Below are 25,393 nucleotides of genomic sequence, written 5' to 3'. Positions count from 1 at the left end.
AACATGCAAATGTCTTCTTCAACCTGAGGTTTTCATTTGTTGAATCAACCTTTTCTGTTGTATTTTCTACCGTAAGCCTCCTGTTTGCTTATTCCTTCCAACATTTTTCTTCTAGATGATGTGAACCACTACATTTAATCATTGAAAAAGATGATTTTCAAAAGTTAATTTCATCCATAACAATACAAAGATGAATATTTAAATTCTAATGATTAATTTCAGTGTTTTTTTCGGCTTTGGCACTTTTATATAACTATTATTTTTAATCCTTTAATATCTCGATGTTCATTTAAAATCAGATTAGCCTTTTGATATTTCAGGGTATATTTTATATATATATATATATATATATATATATATATATTCCAAATACAGATCCACAAGGGGAGAAATTGAGTTAAAGATCCATTGATTGAGATCCGTCAGGCCACATGCAATAATACATTAATATTCAGAACAAAATGTCATTCATTTGAAACAAGTATGAATGGAAATAAAATTTACTTTGAATTATAGAATACGATAAACCATGACTGCTTCCATGAATCCAAAACAAACTGAGTTTAAACTTTTTTGTCAAATCAAATAAAGAACCGCAGTAAAATGGAAAAAGGTCCAGGCAGGTTGGGGTATTGGAAAGATGAAGTAAGTGCTGCAAATTTCCGTGAGGCAGTCGGTTGGACACCACGCTGAAGCAGGCTCTCAGCATGTTTTGTGGCGCTACCAACATCCTGTGTGACACTAAGGAAGTCCTGGGAGGATGTAAATAGCATTTGAAGTACATATTTTGTGTTATTTCTTCAGGTTAGACATACATTAATCAGACGCCACATGTGTCATCCACGTTTGAGAACGCTGAAAAATAGAACGATTGAAACGTTCAGAGGACGTTGACCAGAACGTCATGGTGTGACGGAGCCTTTAAAGAGGTGAACAGAGAAAGGCGCACTGCGCATTTAATGATGGTGATGGTGACGGATGTGGGAACGGGACCAGGAAACTACCCGGTGCTGGTAAGGTGGCATGTGACGTAGAGGGCATCAAAGAGCCCATGAGGAAAAGAAGATGGAGCTGAGAAAAGTTGTATTTGATATGTGGACGCGAGTGAAGGATCGCAAAAATGAGAAAGGAAGCACGTCGAATACGCACACACGCATGCGCCCTGTATCACACGTAAATACACCAGACACACACACACGTGCACGCACACACACACACACACACAAACACACACACACACACACACACACACACACACAAGGGAAGCAAGAGGCGCTGAAGTGGGGTTGGTGAAAACGGTCTTGTTGATTTGGTGTGAAGTGTCCTCTCGCATTTGAAATAACAAGATGACTATTCTATGATTATTATTATTATATTATATGATGGCAACACGGTGAGGGAGCTGGTTAAATCTTTGGCCTCACAATTCTGAGGTCCCGGGTTCAATCCCAGAACTGCCTGTGTGGAGTTTGCATGTTCTCCCCGTGCCGTTTCCTCCCACATACCAAAAACACGCAACATGAGTTGGACACTCAAGGTTGACCCTCGGTGTGATTGTGAGTGTGATTGTTGTCTGTCTCTATGTGCCCTGCAATTGGCTGGCAACCAGTTCAGGTCCTGCCCATTGACAGCTGGGATTGGGTCCAGCACTCCCCGCGGCTCTCATTAGGATAACCGGTAAAGAAAATGGATGGATATTATATTATTATATTATTTAACAAGCACACAAAACACTACAAGGTTGGAAACTTTTTTTTTCTCAGGCTTTTTAGAATATATCGACTTTTTTCATATTACTTGCTCTGTGTGCAGTTTTAATTGCTTTTTTAAAATATTGTTTATTTTTGTTTTTATCCCGTCTTAAATATTTTATCTCTTTATTTTCAAATGCCTTTAATCATGTAGTTACCTCGTGTATGAAATGCTTGCCTCATCTCTCTTCTCCTGGTAATGCATGGGTGTCTCGTTTTGTGGAAACTTTACAGGGGTATACACTCTGCATGGGAGACTGGAGACAAGCAGCATCTAGATCATGCACTAGTATTGAACCCCGAGAAATCGAGACAACTGCAGGTATGATTAACGTACCCAATTTAACCATATTGAGAGCACACTTCAAGCGTCTGAGAGAGGTTCCCCACTCCTGTTTACAGCCGCACCCACTTCTTTCCCCTATGTTAAACGACCCACTTGAGCACTTGACTAACTGCACTAAACTTTGGACTGAATCGACTGGACATCACCCTGGACAGTCTGGTTAGGAGGAGGCTATGTTCAGGACTGGGATTCTGGCAGGTCTCCCTGAACCAGTATAGACCACTCTTAAAGCTGACCCTGACCTCCTGTCGAGAGATGAGCAGATCGGCGAGAAGACGATCAAACTTGACTATCTAGAGGAAGTAAAAGTCATAACAAGGTTTCCGTAGGTGAACCTGCGGAAGGATCATTACCGAGAAAGAGAGTTAAACAACTTCTTAACTTAGAAGTACACAGGCAAGACATAAAGGTCCAAAACCACACCAGATGTAATTTTTTGGCAGACACTACCACCTAGACAGGCAGGTGGTTTCAAGGGTAGTAGCCGGGGTGGAAACGCAGGAAGGCGTGGAGGGGCCAGGGGAAAGTGCAACATCAACGTGATCAAGGGTGTTTTGGTTGTGGTTCTATCGATCACTGGATTAAAGACTGTCTTACAGCTCCTCCACTTCACGCTCCAATGCAAGGGCGTGGTGGCTGGTCCAACAACTGAGGGGGACGAGGCAGAGGCAGAAATGACAGCTTTGGCAGCCCACCCTGGCAGCAGAATGGACAGCTGCAGGTTGGACAGTACCACAAGGGGTGCCCAGAAAGCGAGGGGTCCGGCGATGCAGGTGCCATGATCCCCATCTCTGTTGAGGGGCGAATGTGAACACTCTCGTTGACACAGGGGCAACACACTCCTCACTCAACATCTCGCTCCTGGACACTTTGTCACAACACACTGTACAATTGATGGGCTTCTCAGGAACTCAAAAGGCCTTGCAATGGACTCAACCCCTATCGACAAGCTTGGCTGGACAGACCTTCCGCCATTCGTTTATAATGCCGGTAGCTGACTCCGTCTGCCACTCTGGACAATGGCTTATGACACCTGTGAGTGAACCAACTTCAACTGTGGACATTTACTGATTTGGACTTGAACCAGAAACACCACTCAAACCTGGTCTCATACATCAATTTCTGTTGTGGAAGCACTGGTTAAACACTCTTAGGGCTTACCTGCCTCCACTAGATCCATATCATTTCACACTATATTACGACCTCAACCACGATCTAGTACGCATGGTAAACTTTGCATACATACAAGGTGATGCTTGGGATATTACATTCACACATACATACACAGCAAGAGAGGGTGTAGCAGCATCCTGCTCTCTTACACCAGATCAAATGACATGGTTCAAAATTGAAGAAGAGTCAGTACCCCACATTTCACTTGCTCCGTCTCCAGGACACGAGGCCCAGCAGCTGGGACCTATGGTGAAACGACTGACTCAAATGACTGACTGGGAGGACACACCACTCCCTAACATACAGATCTCCAAATCTGCAGATGCATACCGCATCAATGTTCCTGACGCACCTCCGACAACTAATATGACCATATTAGAACACAAGACCCTAACTAGAGAACAGGGACGTGACTACTCTGACAATGACAACGCCGAGTCAATGTTAAACAAACTGCCTAAATTAGTTTGGCTCTCTGGACCCTTTGATGTTGAGCATTGTACTAAGACAGCAGACATTAAAATCACGGTTTTTCTAGGATCTCATTTTTACAGACCTCAATATCCTTGGCCCGTGGCTGTTAACCAGGGGATGGAATTCTGGAGTCTTGGAAACATCCACCACCTCGTGGTGTACACCACTCAGGCCAGTTTTAAAAGCAAATGGAAACAGTTATCGTCTGGCGCATGATTTGAGAGCCGTTAATGATGTAACGACCACACCATTGTTACCTCTACCAGACACCCACAGAATGTTGTCTACCATCACATCTGATTTGAAATACTTCACAGCGATTAATTTGGCAAATGCATTCTTCTGTGTCCCACTCGCCCTCGAGTGGAGACACTTTTTTTGCATTCAGATATCAGGGAGGCAATTTGCAATACACCAGGTTGCCACAAGGGCAGAGAAGACACTTCTTCCACACTTACCTTCGAACATACAGCCTTGTGTTTGTTGATATTGTTCATTTAGTTGTACGTGCGCTCTTCCGCAAGCCTTAATCCATTGTAGACACTTCGTCAACTGTGTTTTAGGCTTTGGAAAATGAATCAACCGGGCCCCTTGTAACCTAGCAGGATATCGTTCATCAGAATTGCATGTTCCCCAAGCGCATTTGAGGACCATTTTCTTCGTAACATTAACTTTACCAAGCGCACACTAGCGACAACCAGTATTGCTTGTTGGACAACATGGCAGCAGGGGCGTGTTAAGCCAGGAGTTAAGACAATGCGGCTAGCTGAGTGGCTATTATTGTACGAGTGATTGACACGTCGGAAAGGACCATTAGAGGAGTGCACAGATACATTTAAAAAATGTGTTGCATCTCCAAACTCCACTACTGCTGGAGTACTGGAGTTGCTCTAAGGCAGTCTCAGAGGTCAAATTGAAACAGGACCTCTTCACCAATTAAAGTAGAACCATACAAAGAGGTTTGAAATCAAGCTACTTCTCCTTTTGGCTTGTCCCATTTGGGGACACCACAGCATGTCATCTTTTTCCATCTAAGGCTATCTCTTGCATCTTCCACTTTAATACCAACAGCCCTCGAGTCTTTCATCACAACACAAATCAACCTTCTCTTTGATCTTTCTCTCGCTCTTTTGCATCCTCACCACCGTTCTACCAATATACTCACTCTCTCCCCTCTGGTCCAAAGAACTGAAGTCTGCGATCTCTAACTTTGTCTCCAAAATCTATATCTTTGTTTGGTTGTCCCTCAACTGAGCTCGATTCTTATCTTATTAAACCTGGTCACTCCGAGAGAGAACGTCATCTTAAATTTCCACTACCTCCAGCTCTACTTCCTCCTCTGATCCTTTTTTCCCTCTTTACTGTCCAACCTGGTGTACATGTCATATGCCTCGTGTACAGCCATCGCCATCTTTGGCCTATGTCGCATCTCAATATATTCCTTTCACCTCCCACGAGGCCTCGTGACCCACTTCTTTGCGAACCTTGATCACTTGATGACTTTTGCAGGCCTTTGGCAGACTCCAACAGGTTTTCTTCCAGAATGGTCCTGTATGTGGCTCCAATCATCTTCCCATCAATTTTAGCCATGTTCCCGGTCCCTGCTGAAGGAAAGCATGCCCAAACCATGAGACTGCAATCACCATGTTTGACAGTGGGGATAGTGTGTTCAGGGTGGTGAGCTGTGTTGCTTTTACGCAAAACACAGTACAGCCTCGGTTCTTGACCAGAGTCCGTTCCAGAAGGCAGTGTGAGAAGTGACTTCATTGAAAACATTACAATTCCATCATTCCACATTCACGTCAAGTAAAATTTAAGTTTCAAATTTTCTTGGTATCTGAACCCTTGGGTGATACCTGTTCTGGCAAAAAGACAAAATGCAATACTTAAAGAGAAAGAAAAAACAATGCATTGCACACAAGCACTTCACAACATGCTCAGCAAAAAAAGAATAATATCAGAAACAACAACACAAGCAACAACTGATGGGAACCAATAAACAAAGTTAAGATAAACTTGATTTCACATATTTTGATGTTGTGGCATATTTTGTCCAGTTTTCCCAATGTCCCTCAAACCTGTCTTGTTCTTACCTCAAAATGAAAGTTAACTTCTCCATTTTAACGATATCTTGGATCACTCTATTCCAATCCTCAACTATATGAGTATTCTTTGTCACCCAATTCCTTGTAATAGCTTTTTTGATTGCGAGTGACAAAATATTGGATATATATATTATTTTTCTGGACCTTCGATCCCAAGCATAAAGTTTCAAATATTAAAGGAATTCTGACTTTCATAATTACAGTGAAGAAAAGTATGTGAACACCCTGCTAAGTTCTCCCACTTAGAAATCATGGAGGGGTCTGAAATTTTCACCGTAGGTTCATGTCCACTATGAGAGAGATAATCTAAAAAGAACAACCCAGAAATCACAATGTATTATTTTTTTTAACGATTTATTTGTGATACAGAAGCAAATAAGTATTTGAACGCCTGAGAAAACCAATGTTAATATTTGGTAGAGTAGCCTTTCTTTCCAATTAGAGGTCAAACATTTCCTGTATATGTTCACCAGGTTTGCACAGTCTGCAGGAGGGATTGTGGACCACTCCTCCACACAGATCTTCTCTAGATCACACAGGTTACTGGCCTGTCGCTGAGAAACACGAAGTTTTAGCTCCCTCCAAAGATTTTCTATTGGTTTAGGTCTGGAGACTAGCTAGGCCATGCCAGAACCTTGATATGCTTCTTAGGGAGCCAATCCTTGGTTTTCCTGGCTGTGTGCTTCGGATCATTGTCATGTTGAAAGACCCAGCCACGACCCATCTTCAATGCTCTGACTGAGGCAAAGAGGTTGTTCCCCAAAATCTCACAATACGTGGTCACGGTCATCCTCTCCTTGATACAGAGCAGTCATCCAGTCCTATGTGCAGAAAAACACCCCCAAAGCATGATGCTACCACCCCAGTAGGGATGGTGTTCTTGGGATGAAACTCATTCATCTTCCTATGAGTGTTCATCTGAGATGTCACACTGTGGCAACCTCTAAAGGCACAAGCCAAAATAATTTTTTTTTTCCCCTCCAAATGCGGTTTCATGGAATTATGACCAAAATGTTCCATTTTTGTCTCGTCTCACCACAAAACTTTCTCCCATGACTCTTCTGTATCATCCAAATGGTCATTGTCAAACTTAAGACGGGCCTTGACGTGCTGATTTAAGCAGGGGAACCTTCCACGCCATGCATGATTTCAAACCATGACGGTCTTTGTGCATTACCAACAGTCACCTTGAAAATGGTGGTCCCAGCTCTTTTCAGGTCATTGACCAAGTTCTGTCGTTTAGTCTTGGGCTGATTCCTCACCTTTCTAAGGATCATTGAGACCCCACGAGGTGATACCTTGCATGGGGCTTCACTTCGATTGAGACTGACCGTCATGTTTACCTTCTTTCATTTTCTAATGATTGCTCCAAAAGTGGAGGTTTTTTTCACCACGCTGCTTGGCAATTTCTCCGTAGTCCTTTCCAGCCATGTGAGTTGTACAATTTTGTCTCTGGTGTCTTTGGACAGCTCTTTGGTTTTGGCCATGTTTTGAGTCTTACTGATTGTATTGGGTGGACAGGTGTCTTGATGCAGCTAACGACCTCACACAGTTGCATCTGATTCAGGATTATACATGGAGTGGAGGTGGACTTTTAAAGGCAGAGGAACAGGTCTTTGAAGGTCAGAATTCTACCTGATAGTTCAAATACTTATATGCAGCTGTATCACACAAATCGTTATTTAAAAAAAAAAAAAAAAAAAATCATACATCATGATTTCTGGATTTTTCTTTTTAGATTATCTTTCTCACAGTGGAGATGCACCCACAATGAAAATTTCAGACCCCTCCAGGATTTCTCAGTAAGAAAACCTGCATTCAAGCAGGGTGTTCAAATACTTATTTTCTTCACTATCTTCCTTCTTTTTTTATGTTTGATGTCTTTTCAAAAATCTCCCTTTACGATAGTGTTGCAATCCTCTGTGTCCTGTTTTATATGATGAATAGACCCGATTAAAGCCCTATCTATTCAGTTTAGTGTGCTCTGTATGTATCTAAATAGGTCTCCTGCAGGAGTAGTACATCAAATTCCATCTTTTTTCATTTTACCCAGTGTTTTGCTCCTCTTTATTGAATTAAGTACACCCTTTACATTATAAAATGCTATCCTTATTGAAGAGATTTGGTTTTCCATCATGATTCAAATGTCACTTCTAAAGTTATTACCCCTCCTCTCAAACGCAGTAACAGGATAAATACATTTTAAAAAGGGGGGAAAAAAAGCATAGGAAATAAAACATGAATAGAACCCGAACATTATAAATTGAATTTCACCAGTGTCTGAGCTTGAATTTCCTGTTTTGAGGGAAGCTATAGGAGCTGTGATATTTTATCGGCTCAGAGGGGAAGACTTGACGCCCCTGACTGTTGAGGGCCCTCTTTTTAGTATTCTGAACAGTCCATAGTTGATAGTTACTTAGATCTTTCCCAATCCTATATACTTTAATAACGTCATAGAAGTAAACCAAATCTTATAGTAATTGTGTTTTTTTTTTTTATTTAATTTTCTATTTTATATTATTTCCCCCCCCCCCCCCAATCGCCATCACTGTGCCTCTTTATCATTAACAATTCTTTGTCCCAACAAAATAAATTTACCGGTCTGTCAGTTAGGCTTTTTAAAGCATTTTTTTAGCTTTTCCTGACAATAAACTGCATAGTAGAAAAATATGTATAGATTAAATACTTTATATAATAAAATAATTTGAGAAATATATTTATTTTTTGGTAAAACGTATGCTTTAGTAGTAGAGTAGGCTAGGCTGGGAGTGTATTGCCGTATTGACTCTGCCCACAGCGTTGTATACTTTTTTTTTTTTTTTTCTAAATCAACATAGGTGCAGAATAACTTTAAACAAGCAATAATGAGGGGGAAGGAGAAATTCAACTTTTATTTTTACAAAAAGTAAAAACTGACTCGCAACTCCAGTTGACGAAATCTTTGAAACAAAACAAAAATGCAGAAATGCTAATGTAACAAAGCATGATTAAAGTTCACAAGAAAAAAGCAATGCAAAACTACTGTTTCAAATCTCATCTCAATCTGGGGTGACTCGCCCTCTTTTTCCAAAGAATGAATCTGTCACTTGTTTCTGCTGCTGCTTTTAAGCACTTATCTGAAGTGGCTCATCAGAAAATTAAAATTTTGCAGTACTCTGCTACATTCGGCTTCATTAGGGTGATGAAGTTCTACGAAATTCTGGATTTCATTCCATTTGGCACAGACAGCTTTTAATATCAGCACTTGGGACATCCTTCTTGCCTTCAGCCTCATCAGATGGCATCTCTCTAACGTCATCTTCTGTTCCTCCTGAAGTTGCAGGAGTTCTTCGGTTGTGAGCTTCCCCTTGCCTTTGAAGCCATGATGGGGCTTAATAGTCCTCAATAAGAAGAAGAAAAAAAAACAATCCCTAACGGGACACGTCTGCATGCAGAGGTTGCGTTATACAGAATAACAAAGCGCATCGTGGGTGGGTCAGCTGGTCGGGCCTTGCCAGTTATGTTATTTCCGTGTTTTTTTCATCGGCGTGAGAATTAACAACAAAGCGCGCCATGGGTCAGCTGGTTGGGCTGCACGCATTATGTTATTTTGGGGGGTTTTCGGAGGCATGGGAATTCATAAAGCATGTTGTGGGTCAGCTGGTCTGGCCATGCATGTTATGCTATTTCTGGGTTTTTTCAGCAGCATGGGACTTCACAACAAAGCGCCTCGTAGGTTAGCTGGTCTGGCGTTCCGCTATGTCCAGGTTTTGTCGGGGGCGTTCGAGTAGCAGTTTTCATTCGAAAACAGAAGCAAAAAAATCTCAAAATTTACGTTCGAAAACCAAGTATTTACTGCATATCGCTTTGCATTTTGGCCAAAAAGTTAAGATTTTAGTTTCATCTGACCAGAGCACCTTCTGTCACGTGTTTGGTGCTTCTCCCGGGTGGCTTGCGGCAAACTTTAAATGAGAGTTTTTATGGATATCTTTGGGAAATGGCTTTCTTTTTGTCACTCTTCCATAAAGGCCAGATTTGTGCAGTGTACAACTTGCCCTATGGACAGACTCTCCAACCTCGGCTGTAGATCTCTGCAATTCATCCAGAGTAATCATGGGCCTCTTGGCTGCATCTCTGATCAGTCTTCTCCTTTTTCAAGGTGAAAGTTTAGTGGGACGTCCGGGTCTTGGTAGATATGCAGTGGTCTGATACTCCTTACATTTCAATATGGTTGATTGCACAGTGCTTCTTGAGATGTTTAACGCTTGGGAAATCTTTTTGTATCCAAATCCGGATTTAAACTTCACAAAAGTATCTCAAACCTGCAGAATGTGTTCCTTGGTCTTCATTATGCTCCCTGCACATTAAACAGAACACTGAGACTATCACAGAGAAGGTGCATTTATACGGAGACTTAATTACACACAGGTGGATAATATTTATCATCATCAGTCAACATTGGATCATTCAGAGATCCTCACTGAACCTCTGGAGGGAGTTTGTGCTGCTGAAAGTAAAGGGACCGAATAATATTTCACGCGCCACTTTTCAGTTTTCTTTGTTTAAAAAAGTATAAAAAGATCCAATAAATTTAATTCCACTTCACGATTGTGTCCCACTTGTTGTTGATTCTTGATAAAAAAAAAAAAAAAAAAAAATTCATCTTTGTTTGAGGCCTGAAATGCGGCAAAAGGTTAAAAGGTTCAAGGGAGCCGAATACGTTCACAAGGCATTGTAAATGTAAATACCATATAAGAGGATTCTGTACTTCTGTCTCACATTCATCTTTTGATATGAAACTCAAATGTCTTCAGTATACAGTAAAAGCAAAATATTACTTTACGTTACTATTCCAAAACCTTTGGAGGAGATTGTACATCAAATATAGTTGTTACATAAACTTTGTTAGCCTGTCAATATAAAAGGAGAATAGCCTCACTTGACTGATGACCACTTTGTTTCCCTCCTCTAAAATATCAGAACTATCAAACAAAATAAAAATCCAAGACACGTGTTGAAATGTAATGTCACAATTATAGAATATTTATGGACCAAATATATACAAACCCATTCCAGCTTTTCCATCGGGATAAGTATACACCTGGCCATTGTTCTTGATGATGGGTAGACTGGCAGGGATGGCAGGTGCCATCTCATCCTCGCTGTCCTCTGAGCTGGAGCTGCTGGTCGATTCCTCACTACAGCTGTCATAGCCATCAAACATCCCAAATGAATCCCTCCGCTTACGTTCTGAACGTGGGGTGCGTTCGGCCTTGAAGATTAAAAAAAAAAAAAAAATTAAAATAAAAATAGAAAAATTAAAAATTCCAAACGGAACCAAAAATATCAGAAATGAGTTCTAATTGCCATCTTAACCCGGCTGTTATAATTTGGGTCAATTATCCAATAATATGATTGGAAATGTGAGGAATATACAAAGCCCAAATCCAAAAATGTTGATGTAAAATGAAAGTGCCCACTGCCATCACTGCAGCTATCATGCGTGCAGTTTTAAAATGTATTGCAGTTCTCCTCCAAGTCGGGGGTGTCGCTTCAGCTGGTACTGGGATAGGACACCCAAGGATTAAGTGTTCTCTGCATTTTTTTGGCCATTTTCAGTCACCATTTTTCCTTTCCTTTCCTTTCCATAACTAGGAACAAAGCAACAACAATGACAACCATAGAACAGTGTTTGCTCGAACAAATGGGCCAAGATGACCAGATGATATGCTACGTTACCCTGCAAAATTGATTAAGAAGGTGTTAATGCCTAGTAAGTCATCTCAGTATGAAACTAAAATGGACCAGTCAGGCGAGATGATCACTGCAGCATTCTATGCAGTGCAACAATTTTTTGGTGTTGGCGTGTCAAGCAACGCAGAGGGGCCACACAGTCCAATGCGTCGGTCAAAGTGATGCAATACAGGCATTGTTGGTCAGGTGACTGTGGAAACTTTTTTCAGGCACTGTGAACCTTACAGCATATTTAACAATGAGGGTAACAATGTGGTTTTTCTTCATCGTGGCAATGAGATTAAAAGTACAAAAATGAAATTGTTAAGACATGGCCATTCTCTATATGGGTTTGGGCATACGCAGGTGCTTCCAATGTGGAGAAGACTACGACAGGGCATGGAGAAGAATCTACCTCTCTGGGGTTGTTTTCACTGACGTCACATTTTTTGCTCAACCACTGCATGCCACCATTTAAAGGAAGACTTTGTCGAAACTAATAGGAATGGGAGCACACACTAAAAGTTAGTAGATGAGGGTTCACTATTTCTTTTAATGTCAGTTATCCACAGATTTCACCAAGAAACATCTCTAAATTGGAAAAGTATTATCGAAATTTCTCTCTCGCTCAGACATTTCAATGGGCCTGGCTTGAAAACTAACAGCTAATCAGCGTTTGCCACGCCTGCAGTGCTTCCTGTTCTGACCCCCCATTGCTCGTGGATACATTTCACTGAACGGAGAACGTCCACTATCTGTCATTTTGTGACCAATTTTTGTGAAAAAATAATTACAAACAAAACAAAAGTAGCATGACGTATGATGTTGAAGCCTGGGCGCTTGAGCCAGAATACACACAGCCGCCAGCTGATCTGTTGGAAAGGGGTATGCCACCAATGACGAACAATAACAGTCTCATTATATGGACCACAGAGATTTGGACCTTTTCTGAGGAGTTGGTTTTGATATAGAGATTATAGAGAAAATGTGGCCAAACTTTTTTTCCCCCCCAAATTGTACTTTTCAAGCAGTCAGCCTGTCACGAATTACCGGCGCCGGGGGTGGGAGGATGTTGCACGTACGGATTGCTGTAATTAGTAACCAGGAAGTGTTGTGTGCTCAGAGCCAACAAAGCGAGTATCACGAGTCGATGCTCCGTGCTATTACTACTGCCGCCATTGAGCAAACAAAATAAAAATAATGTGCAATCCTCAAGCGTTTGAGCTAGAATACACACAGGCGGAAGTCGACGTGTTGAGAGGGACGTGGCGCTGACGACGAACAATAACAGTCCCATGAAATGGACCGTGGAGATTTGATGTCTTTCTGAGGAGTTGGTTTCAATGTAGAGAATATACAGCAGGTACGTTTTTTGTTTGTTTTTTTTTTTTTTTTTTTTTAAATTCTACCCCAAGTTGTGCTTTTCAAGCACCCAGCTTCTCGCATTCGACCGCGGTGGGGATTGCGGAAGGGTGGTCAGGGGGGTTTGCATGCGCGCATCGCCGTAATAGTAACCGGGAAGTGTTGTGTGCTTACACATATCTATTTTCTTAGCTGCACGATAGTCGCAGGAATGCTGGAGCCTATCCCAGCTGTCAACGGGCAGGAGGAAAGTGTGTCTATACACACACACACACACACACACACACACACGTCATGCCCAAAGGTGAGGTTAGGAACTTAGATTGACTGGTAAAGTGAAAGCTTCGCCTTTTGACTTAGCTACCTCTTCACCACAACGGACCGATACAAAGTCTGCATCACTGCAGATGCTGCACTGATCTGTCTGTCGATCTCCCGCTCCATTCTTCCCTCACTCATGAACAAGACCCCAAGATACTTGAACTCCTCCACTTGGAGAAGGATCTCATCTCCGACTTGGAGAGGGCATGTCACCCTTTTCCGAATGAGGACTACAGTTTCAGATTTGGAGGTGCTAATTCTCATGCCAGGCGCTTCACACTCTACTGTAAATCACTCCAGTGAGAGCTGGAGATGACGATCAAAGCCAACAGAACCAAATCATCTGCAAAGAGTAGAGATGCGATGCTGAGGCCACCAAACCAAACAGCCGCTACGCCTCGGCTGCGCCTAGAAATTCTGTCTATAAACGTTATGAACAAAATCGGTAACAAAGAGCAGCCTTGGCGGAGTCCAACTTTCACCGGAAACGGGTCTGACTTATTGCCGGCAATGTGGACCAAACTCAGACAGCAGTCATACAGGGACCGAAAAGCTCTTATCAGGGGATTCGGTACCCCATATTCCCGAAGAACCCCCCACAGGACTCCCCGAGGGACACGGTCAAATGCCTTCTTCAAGTCCACAAAACACGTCGACTGGTTGGGCGAACTCCCATGCACTCTTGAGGATCCAGCCGAGGGTGTAGAGCTTGTCCACTGTTCCACGGCCAGGACGAAAACCACATTGCTCCACCTGAATCAGAGACTCGACATCCCAACGGACCCTCCTCTCCAGTACCCCTGAGTAGACCTTACCAGCGAGGCTGAGGAGTGTGATCCCTCTATAGTTGGAACACACCCGCCGATGTCCTCGCGATGTTGCAGAGGCGTGTCAACCAGGACAGCCTCACAACATCCAGAGCCTTGAGGAACTCTGGGCGAATCTCATCCACTCCCAGGGCCCTGCCACCAAGGAGCTTTTTAACCACCTCTGTGACCTCAACCCCAGAGATAGAAGAGCCCGTCTCAGAGCACCCAGACTCAGCTTCCTCGTGGGAAGGCATGTTGGTGGAATTGAGGAGGTCTTCGAAGTATTCTCCCCACCGACTCACAACATCCGGAGTTGAAGTCAGGAGCGCCCCGTCGCCACTATACACAGTGTTGACGGTGCATTGCTTCCCCCTCCTGAGACACCGGACGGTCGACCAGAATTTCCTCGAAGCCATCCTGAAGTCGTTCTCCATAGTCTTACTGAATAACTCCCTCGCCTGGGTTTTACTTCAGCAACCACCAAAGCTGCATTCCGCTTGGCGAGCCGATAGCTATCAGCTGCCTCAGGAGTCACACAGGCCAGAAATGCCCGATAGGACTCCTTCTTCAGCTTTACAGCATCCCTCACTGTCGGTGTCCACCAACGTGTTCGTGGGTTGCCGCCACGACAGGCACCAACCACAGCTCCGGTCGGCCGCCTCAGCAACGGAGGCGCGGAACATTGTCTACTCTGATTCAATGTCCCCCGCCTCCTATGGGACGTGAGCAAAATTCTTTCGAAGGTGGGAATTGAAATTCCTTCTGACAGGGGAATCTGACAGCCATTCCTAGCAGACCCTCACAATATGTTTGGCCCTGCCACGTCGGACTGGTATCTTCCCCCAACATTGGAGCTAACTCACCACCAGGTGGTGATCACTTGACAGCTCCGTCACTCTCTTCATCCGAGGCTCCGAGACATGCGGTCATAAGTTCGATGACACGACCCCAAACTCAATCATCTAACTGCAACCTAGGGTGTCCTGGTCCTAAGTGGACATGTGAACACCCTTATGCTTGAACATTGTGTTTGTTATGGACAATCCGTGATGAGTACAGAAGTCCAGTAACAGAACACCACTCGAGTTCTGATCGGGGGGGCAGTTCTTCCCAATCACGCCCTTCCAGGTCTCACTGTCATTGCCAACGTGGGCATTGAAGTCCCCCAGCAGAATGTTGGAGTTACCAGAGGGGTCGCTCTCCAGCACTCCCTCTAAGGACTGCAAAAAGGGTAGGTACTCTGCACTGTGCATAAGCAAAAACAGTAAGGACACGTCCTCCTACCTGCAAGCGGAGGGAGGCTACCCTCTCATCCACCGCGGTAAATGCCAACGTACAGGCCCCGAACCGGGTTGGGGTGGGGCAATAAGTATTCTCACACCTGCTCGGAGTCTCTCCTCGTGGGCAACTCCAGAGAGGAACAGAATCCAACCCCTTTCAAAAGGAGTGGCATCGCAGCCCAAGTGGTGCGTAGAGGAGAGTTTGACTATATCGACTCAGAACTTCTCAACCTCACGCACCAACTCGAGCTCCTTCCCTGCCAAAGAGGTGACATTCCATGTCCGTCGAGCTGGTGTTTGTAGCCGGGGATCAGATCGCCAAGGTCACCGCTTTTGGCCACTGCCCAGCTCACATTGCACCCGACCCCTATGGCCCCTCTCACAGGTGGTGAGCCCATGGGACTAGGCACCCATGTTACCCTTTCAGACTGTGCCCGGCCGAGCCCAATGGGCACTCGCCTTCGAGCCCCACCTCAAGGCTTGGCTCCAGAGGGGGGGCCCGGTGACCCGCATCTGGCCAAGGGAAACCAAGATCCAATTTTTGCAGTCATCATAGGGGGTTTTGGAGTCGTACTTAGTCTCATCCCTCACCGAGTACCTGTTTGCCATGGGTGACCCTCCCAGGGTCATGAACCCCAAGACAACTTACCTCTTAGGATCATCATGACACACAAACCCATCCAGCACGAGAAGATGACGGCTGGAGGAGGGGTGTTTCATAACCTTTTCTTTTAAAAACACTCAGACTGACGCCACCAATTGTTGAAGCTGAGTAGGTGAAATTATTTCTCCATTCTTGCTTGACGTACAACTTCAGTTGCTCAATCATCCAGGTTCTCCATTGTCAAATTTTGCACTTCCTTTGGAACATCCCAATGCTCTCTCACAAACTTCAGATGGCGCTGGATATATATTGGGCTTCAGCAGGGGGACACATCACTTTGTCATAATTGCTCCCACATTCGTTTTCCTCGTACCAAGTTGTTTACCTATTGCAGATTAAGTCTTCCCAGCCTGGTGCAGCTCTGCAAGTTTGTTGCTACTGTCCTTTGTCCTTTCTTTGGTCTTGGTCATCAATGGAGTTTAGAGTGTGACTGTTTGAGGTTGTGGACAGGTGTCCTTTATCTTCATAGTGAGTTTAAACAGGTGCCATTCAGAGAAGTGGAGATCAGAGGAGCCTTTTTGTGAAGTTAACGTCTGCAAGAGCCAGAAATCTTGCTTTAAAAAAAATAAAGTTTTTTCTGGATTTTTAGCCCCTCATAGGTGAGGTATACCCATGATGAAAATTACAGGTCTCATCTTTTTAATCGGGAGAACTTGCACAGTTTGTGGTTGGCTAAATACTTTTTTACCCAACTGTATGTACAGAGGTTCTTAAACCATGTCTATAGATACAGATAGAACATGCTTCAAGCGTTTCTGCTCATTTTTGTGCATCTCAGAAGTGGGACCCATATCAAATTAGATCCCTGTGACATGAGCCATTACGGGGAAAAAAACATTGATCATATTTACTTTGAATGGAACTGAAATCAAGATGAATTAACACGCTTATTCAATGATTTTGAAATTTCAGAGTTGACTTCTAAAATTAAACTAAATATAACTTAACAGAATAAAGAAAATAAATTTGTAACAAGTACAAAAATATAAGCTAAATCCAACTTTAACTAAAAACACTGGCAACATGCATCCAATAGACTAAAAATCATCTGATTAAAATGTATGGCATCTGATCAAAAAAAAAAAAAAATGACAAAGCCCGAATACTTCAGAGTACATCCATGGTTGTTTTGTTTTTGTTTGGGGGAGGGTAGGTTAATGATTAAAATGAGTTTTTGCTTTTTAAAATAACTTGAATTTGACCCAATTTAACCGGATAGGGTGATTAATATGGCGTACTAACAATTATTGCAATCCTCCAGCCATGCAAAGTCTTTTGAGTCTCAGAAAATGTTATTGGGAATTTTACATTTCCAGGAAAACAAAAATAGTCACGACGAATAATTTTTTTACATCAAAGTTGGATTAATGTTTTTGAAATCCAAATCTTGAACTATAATAGCGGAAAATATCCACTTTATTTTTTTCGTCTTAAATCGTCGATGTTCAAGATGTCAAGTGTGAAATGTTTGGCTTGCCTTAACAATGTTTACGTTAAGATAGTATTTGTAGTAGAGGTGACACGAGTACTTCATATATGACTTTTTTTTTTTTTAAAGCCTCGAAGTATTACTGTACGTAATGATTTGTTACCCCAGCGTTCGGAAGAACAACCAAAAAACGGCAAGAACACAATCAGCTCAACACTAAGTAGCATTAGCATATCCCAATCCAGAAAAACATTATTTGAAATAATCGTCACTCAACATCATTTTCATGATACATCTTCGTGCCAGTTTTGGGATGGTGTGGCTATTTTATAAATATCCTGAAATAACTGAGACGTTTGCAATATCTTACATAGCTTCGACAAAGGTACTCGCTAGCTGCTAAAAATAAGACAACAACAAAGGATCGTTCTAAGTAAACCAAACGTATTTGCTAGTAGGCTTGCAGCCCGAAAAACTCATTACACTTACCAAATCCGGTGTGTCATCCATTAGCCCTTCATGTGAAGCTGCTTGGTAAATTGCTGTTTGGAAAAACTAAAGCCTCTGAGAAAACTACAAACCAAACAGGATATCAACAAATTGTTCTTCCGTCTGCGCATGCGGGAGTGTAACCTAGTTTCGACGTCTTCTTCTTCTTCTGTTTAAAGGCGGTTTGCAAGAAGCTTCTGCGTATATTACCGACACTTATTGGTATGGAGTGTGACTCTTGTGTGCCTTTCATTCATTTCGTTCGTTTCGTTCATGCATCTTCCGTATCGCTTATCCTTACTAAAGTGGCTGGAGCCTATTCCGGTTATCGTCAGGCGATAGGCAGGGTGCACTCTGAACTGGTCGCCAGGCAATTAGTCGCACTCACAATCACACTTTAGGGCAATTTAGAATATCTGATGAATGCATGTTTTGTTTATGTGGAAGGAAACCGGAGAAAACTTACTCAGGCATGTGGAGACCAATTCAAACTTCACACAGATAGTCGCCAGAATTTGAACCCCGGTCCTCAGACCTGTGAGACCAACACTCTACAGCTGCTCCACCGTGCCGCCAGAAGTGGACTTCTTCTTTTCCTTTCGGCTTGTCCTGTTAGGGGTCACCACTGCGTGTCATCTTTTTCCATCTAAGCTTATCTTGTGCATCTTCCTCTCTAACACCTACTGTCCTCATGTCCTCCCTCACAACATCAACCTTTTCTCTAGTCTTCCTCCCGCTCTTGTCTGGCAGCTCCATCCTCAACACCCTTCGCCTCTGAACATGTCCAAACCATCAAAGTCTGCTCTCTCGAACCTTGTCTCCAAAACCTCCAACTTTGGCTGTCCCTGTAATGAGGTTATTTCTAATCCTATCCAACCTGCTCACTCCGAGCTGTCTTTAGTGCCACTGTCTCTAATTTGTACATCATGGCCAGACTCACCACCGTTTTATAAACTTTGCCCTTCATCCTAGCTGAGACGTTTCTGTCACATAACACACCAGACACCTTCCTCCAGCTGTTCCAACCTGCTTGGACCCATTTCTTCACTTCCTTACCGTGAAGTCATCCACCCTTGGTATCTCTTCTCCCTGGAGCCTCACTCTTCCCCTTCAACCCCCCTCGTTCACACACATATATTCTGTTTTACTTTGGCTAATCTTCATTCCTCTTTTCCAGTGCATGTCTCCATCTTTTCAATTGTTCCTCCACCTGCCCCCTGCTTTCTCTGCACATCACAATATCATCTGTGAACATCATGGTCCAAGGGGAATCCAGTCTAACCTCACCTGTCAGCCTATCCATTACCACTGTAAACAGGACGGGGCTCAGAGCTGACCCCTGATGCAGTCCCACCTCCACCTTAAATTCTTCTGTCACAAAAACGGCACACCTCACCATTGTTCTGCTGTCATCATACATGTCCTGTAATATTCTAACATAATTCTCCGCCGCACCAGACTTATGCATGCAATCCCACAGTTCCTCTCTTGGTACTCTGTCATAGGCTTTCTCTAGATCCACAAAGACACAATGTAGCTCCTTCTGACCTTCTCTGTACTTTTCCACTCGCATCCTCAAGGCAAAGAAGTCTACTGTATACCAGAAAATCCTGAAGGAGAGAGGGTCCCATCAGTTTGTGTCATCAAACCCAAGCACTCTTGGAACATGCAGCGGAGCAACAATTCGAAACACACCAGCAGGCCCACCTCTGAAAGACTTTTTAAAAAAATAAATAAATAAAAAGTACAACAACAATATTGAGGTTTCTGAGTGACCTAGTTAAAGTCCGGATTTAAATCTAATTGAGGTGCTGTGGTGTGACAGGCAGTTCATGCTAGAAAACCTTCCAAGATGGCAAAGAAGAGTGGGACAAAATTCCTCCAGAGTGATGTGAATGACTCATCACTAATTATAGTAAACGCTTGATTTCACTTATTGCTCCCATAGATGGCACAGCCCGCTATTAGGTTCAGGGAGCAATTCCTGTTTCACAAAGGGTCAAAATGATTTGGATTTTTTTGCGGCTTAATAAATAGAATTTTCATTTGAAAACGGCATTACGTATTTCCTTGAGTTGTCTGAATTATATTAAAATTGGTTTGATATGATGTTTGTGTGTGATGGAAAAGCAAAAAAAAAAAAAAAAAAACAGGAATTGGGGCAAATACTTAATCATGGCATTGTATGGAAGGAAATCAACTTGTCTGCGCCGATTGCGAGAGTTACTTCTCTTGCTGGCTGTTTAGGTCCTGATAACCCTATGAAAAATAGTTGGCACCACAGCTAGTTTCAGCCTCTGCCTAACAACACATGGATTCCAATATTTTCTGCTCAGTGTAGCACCTGTGCTGTTCAGTATAGGGAGATGTTCAGCAGTGGGGAAGTTCTACATGCAATAAGTGCTCAGATGACCAAAGAGAGTTCTAGAATCCAAGCACTTTGAACATGAAGACAGGAGTCTACTTGGTACAACAAACAAGACAGTGGACAAGACAAGAGTACACATATTTTTGGGCTCATTATTTAGCATATGCACTTTAAAGTAACTTTCTTTTTATGTTATGCCTTATGGCTGACTTGAGTGACTTTTTATTTGTTTTATTTTATTAACTGGTCATTTAGTCTAATTATGGATGGTAAATCTAATATTTGCCTAATTTTTTGGTTCAAGACAGAGATTAACCCAAAGAGTTTCTCCAAGGGGAAAAAAACTGGCTAAAACTAAGTATCTTATATAGTATATAATGGTTTAGTTTATTAAAGATATATGAAATATCCCAAATTACAAATACATACTACAAATTAACCATACATTGCCCTTTTAAAGTTCACAACAATATCACAATTCAATTCAAAGACAGTAGGAATTACAAAGTAGTCATCGAAGAATGCTTTCAAACGCTCTCCGTTTAAAATCCTCAGAGTTCACAATCAATGCGCACTGAGCTGCACGCACAGGGCCCTCAAAGTTCCACAAATTCAAATAGAGCAAAATACCAATTCCTACCGTGATCTTGGTGGAGCAACAAGCTTACAGTGAAGGTGGAGTCACAAATAGTCCCATCAATTGCAAATCCATTGGAAGCTCGCAACTTGGGATCGAGATTCTCATTCCAAAGAGTTTCTCCAAGGGAAAAAAAAATCTGGCCTCTGAGTTAGGATTTAAAGGAAATGTATTTAGTCCATAAAATAAAGCTCAAGATGAAAGTAACCTCAATCAAATCTTGCTATCCATGAGGCTGCATGTAAAAGGAAAACAGATTTACAAAGCCATGAGACAAAAAAAAAAAAGAAATTCTTCCTACTCTTTGTCATTTAATATTTATTAATCCATCAGCTTCTTCATAGTCCTTCTCTGTACTTTTCCACGACCATCCTCAAGGCAAATAATGCATCTGTGGTACTCTTTCTAGGTATGAAACCCTCTGTTGCTTGCAGATACTTACTTCTGTCCTGAGTCGAGCCTCCACTACTCTTTCCCATAACCATTGTGTGGACTAATAAAAAAAAAAATAGAATTTCAAAGCAGTTTTGAAAGCACAGACTGGAGTGTCTTTGAAAATTCAGCTCGCAGCATGTCCACTGTGCTGCCCCTTCTAACCCATTTTATTTTATTTTTTTCAGAAAATCACCCTCAACTTCCATTAGCAGTCCTGTCGCCTTGAAGAAACAATATATAATTTGACAAATTTTACTATTGAGCAATAGTATCTTTTTTATTTTTGTTTCATTTGCCTTCTTTCCAACAACATGCTTATTTCTTCTTCTCCAATGTAACATTTTCCAGAATTATGCTTTCCTATTTTATAAACACTCTTCTTCACTCCAGTATGTCCAAATCAGAAGAGATGCATCCCAACAAAGATATTTCACATGTTGAATAACAACAAGCAGTGGTTCCACTGACAAAATTCAACTTTTCCAAGCAAAAGAGAAAACCTAACATCAGAGTGGGCACAGAACCTTGTAAAATCGGGCCAAAACCCGCTGACTGATGAAATAAACATTGCCAAGGGAAATTGGCCAGAAAAGTTGGGAAAATAGTTTAACAAACTAGCACAGCTCAAAACTCTCCATCAATTTGGCGAGGACTACAATCACCAAGGAGCGACAAGCAAGTGAGAAAAAGGGACACCACCTCATCAACACACACCATCAGCACATTAATGTGTCTTTACTTTATTGGTAAATCCAAAAATCAAATAATCATCTGCTTTAAGTCTGTTGTCCAGATGCCGCAAAATGGGCTTCCTCCCAATGGCTATTGAACTAGACAGAGTTATTGGAGCGGATGTTTTACAGCCAGATGCCCTTCCTGATGCCAACCATATAGGAGCCACGCAGGCACGGGGAGAACATGCAAACCCCACGCAGGTGGGGCGGGGATTTGAAAAACGGTCCTTTGAACTGTGGAGCCAACGCTCTAATCAGTTGCATCACCGCTAACCCTAACCCTTTTCCTGTAAATCCAGTTATACTAGCTTTTATCTCCAATGAGTATTAATCAGATTGTTAAGAAACACGAACTTACTGATTACTTGTGAAGATAAAGTTCAAGGTGGAAAGGTGTGCAGAATGAATGAGTTTGGAAGCTATGAGTGTGAGATGGGTTGAAGTAGGGGTAAATATGAGAGGAGGAACACCAAGGTCGGCTTGGAGGTCAGAAATATCGAGGTATAGGGTGAAAATGAATAGTCAGAGTGAGTTAATGTTTTTTGAGGAGCGACCCCCGAGAAAGTGTCATTTGGCTAAATGACCTAAATTGTAAGGGAATATATCTGCAAACTAGTTAATTTTGCATTCATTTTTAGTCACCACCTAATTTTTCATAAGATCAAGAACACAGGTGGAGTTGACAGAAGAGGAATATATCTGCAAACTAGTTAATTTTGCATTCATTTTTAGTCACCACCTAATTTTTCATAAGATCAAGAACACAGGTGGAGTTGACAGAAGAGGAAACAACACGTAACAAAGGTCTAGGTCCCATGCATACAACACAGTCACTCGGGGTTTTATGAGCCGCTTGTTCTGCCATTAGTAACCAATTATTGTTTACTGCGCTAACGCCTGTCAAAACCCTAAACCACTCATCAACAGAAAGGGCTTTGTTTATAATATAACTCTTCTCTGTGATAAATATTTTCCGGGTGGGTTGTGCTAACACCTGACACTGTGTGGGGTATTTCTGAGCGATTTGCCAGATAAAAATACCAAGAACAATAACACTAATAATAAGAATGCCATAGATTCCTGCTCTCCGTCTCTTGGTCCGAAAAGCTTTCTTTAACATGCAGCAGTTCTAACAGTTCTGATGATTAGATGTTTTTGTTCTTGCTATCTCCTGCTAGGAGGCTGCCAGTTATCTAGGGCAGAGCAAAGCATTTCTTTATTGGAAGCAAATGTATGATAATTATGATCACAATTATTCCTACATTTCCCCCATGTTTATCCTACATTTGCTACCACGTTTTCTAGAGCAGAGCAAAGCATTCTTCATTGCAGGCAGAGACAGTAACTGAATTGGAGCAGCGCAAAGCATTTCTTCATTGCAGGAAGAAACAGTAACTGAATTGTAGCAGCGCAAAGCATTTCTTCATTGCAGGCAGAAACAGTAACTGAATTGGAGCAGCGCAAAGCATTTCTTCATTGCAGGCAGAGACAGTAACTGAATTGGAGCAGCACAAAGCATTTCTTCATTGCAGGCAGAAACAGTAACTGAATTGGAGCAGAGCAAAGCATTTCTTCATTGCAGGCAGAGACAGTAACTCAATTGGAGCAGAGCAAAGCATTTCTTCATTGCAGGCAGAAACAGTAACTGAATTGGAGCAAAGTAAAGCATTTCTTCATTGCAGGCAGAAACAGTAACTGAATTGGAGCAGAGCAAAGCATTTCTTCATTGCAGTCAGAAGCAGTTACTTAATACTATTTATAATTATTTCTATATTATCCTCCTGTTTATCCAACATTTTCTTAAATCATCGAATAGATCTTTCGGCTTACAGTCGGAGGAAAATATAGCACTAATTACTTGTAATCTTCTGGATCAGAGAACAGGTCTGGAAGAGAAGTCATAACGTCATCATCGTGGTCAACAATATCACTGTCATTACTCTGTTGTGCCAATAGTGGATATATTTCTGCCAATTTTGAATTTGTCGTGGCAATAGCAGTGGTTATAAGTTGGTTAAGTGATGCCTTTATGCAGGGAATACAACAACATCCACACAATGCAAGAATAGCTGCAAACAGCGATAGAAACTAGGACAGAGAACACCAAATTTTTAGATTTGCCAAACTTTTTTTTTTTTTTCCCCCCACCACTCAGACCTGGCTGATGTGTTTACACCAGAGTGCTCCGTCATCTTGTGGTTCAGGGTGCGGAGGCCTTGAATGGCCCTTGTGCGTGACCCATCAGGTCCTGTGATATTTGGAATAGACAACACTGGTCACCGAACATTGAGCAGTCACCACCCTTCTCGGCCAGGAGCATGTCGACCGCTATGCGGTGCTGGAACGTCATGAGTGAGGTTGCAGCTGGTTGTTCCCTTATGGCAATAAAGCCTGCTTCCGTATAATTAACTAGTTTCTGTACATTGTCATGTATGTAGTTGATTCTGTCAATGTTTTTATTTCGCGTTATCCATAACAAGATGGATTCCCATCCTGCAGCAATCTCGTTAACCAATTTATACTCATCTGGTATGCAGTTGGGATGCCATTTGCATCAATGTATGTCAGATCTCCATCTTTCCAAGAGGACCTTCGCCTTCGGGAGAACACAATGGGAGGTCCAAAGATGGATGCGGCCAATTGTATATCCTCTGCTTTGGATGGAAACACAGTCACAGAAAAGAGCAGTGATACCAGTGTACATGTATCAGTGTGTCATCCAACTTTTGACCAACACACCACCACAACAAATCGCTGCATGGGAGCAGTGGGGCAGTTTGCAGATAGATATCATGACACCACGTTTTGTTGAGACTTCCCACATTAAAATCTGTCCCTGTAAAGCTAACACAGGAGACAATAGCCAATGCAACATTAGTAGAAAATATCAGTTTATCATTTACTGCCTTAGTTGTTGGATAAACACGTTTCCATTTCTAAGTGGTGTTAGGAGTTGTTTTAGTCATTACCTCCAGGGTACATTGTGTTGGGATTTCTGTTGGAATGACACGCATTAGTGGCCTAGGCACATGCATGTGATGTAACTATAGTTTACCTTGTTAGCTGCATTCTACATTAATAACCACCAGTTTTGTTTCCTATTTGTAAAAAAAAGATAATCATAATAATAAAAAAATGTTCCTCAGGCTTTTTCGGTTAAAATACTCCCTCCATAGTATACGTACTCTTTTGTATGGCATTCGGGTTTAAGGTAGCATTAAATTGGCAAATGGTGAGAAGAAAGTGGGGGTTTCCTTTAGCATAAGCCCATAGATGGAATCCCCAGCAATTAGACTCTGCCAAG

At 42.3% G+C, this 25,393-nt stretch overlaps 1 protein-coding gene across 6 annotated transcripts in view; it reads right to left on the bottom strand.

Moving 5' to 3' along the window:
- Window positions 1–21,395, bottom strand: part of mbtd1 (mbt domain containing 1) — a 125,304-nt gene extending 103,909 nt beyond the window's left edge. The window contains exons 1-3 of one of the 6 annotated variants that reach the window (XM_061809913.1): window positions 21,363–21,395; window positions 20,924–21,066; window positions 10,896–11,100 (exon numbers count right to left, since the gene is read on the bottom strand). In XM_061809913.1, the coding sequence (XP_061665897.1) occupies window positions 10,896–11,052 (157 nt within the window). In that variant the 5' untranslated portion in view covers window positions 11,053–11,100; window positions 20,924–21,066; window positions 21,363–21,395. Of the gene's footprint in view, window positions 1–1,909; window positions 2,009–10,895; window positions 11,101–16,322; window positions 16,531–17,703; window positions 17,842–17,915; window positions 18,198–20,923; window positions 21,067–21,362 lie in introns of those variants that run through there. The other 5 variants (XM_061809912.1, XM_061809915.1, XM_061809910.1 and 2 more) reach the window with 5 other exon arrangements.
- Between the last annotated feature and the right edge of the window lie 3,998 nt (window positions 21,396–25,393).

This window comes from Syngnathoides biaculeatus, chromosome 22 (assembly GCF_019802595.1).
Source record: "Syngnathoides biaculeatus isolate LvHL_M chromosome 22, ASM1980259v1, whole genome shotgun sequence".
Classification (NCBI taxonomy): Eukaryota; Metazoa; Chordata; class Actinopteri; order Syngnathiformes; family Syngnathidae; genus Syngnathoides; species Syngnathoides biaculeatus.
The sequence above is the reverse complement of the archived record's forward strand: the minus strand, read 5'-3'. Positions and strand labels throughout refer to the sequence as shown.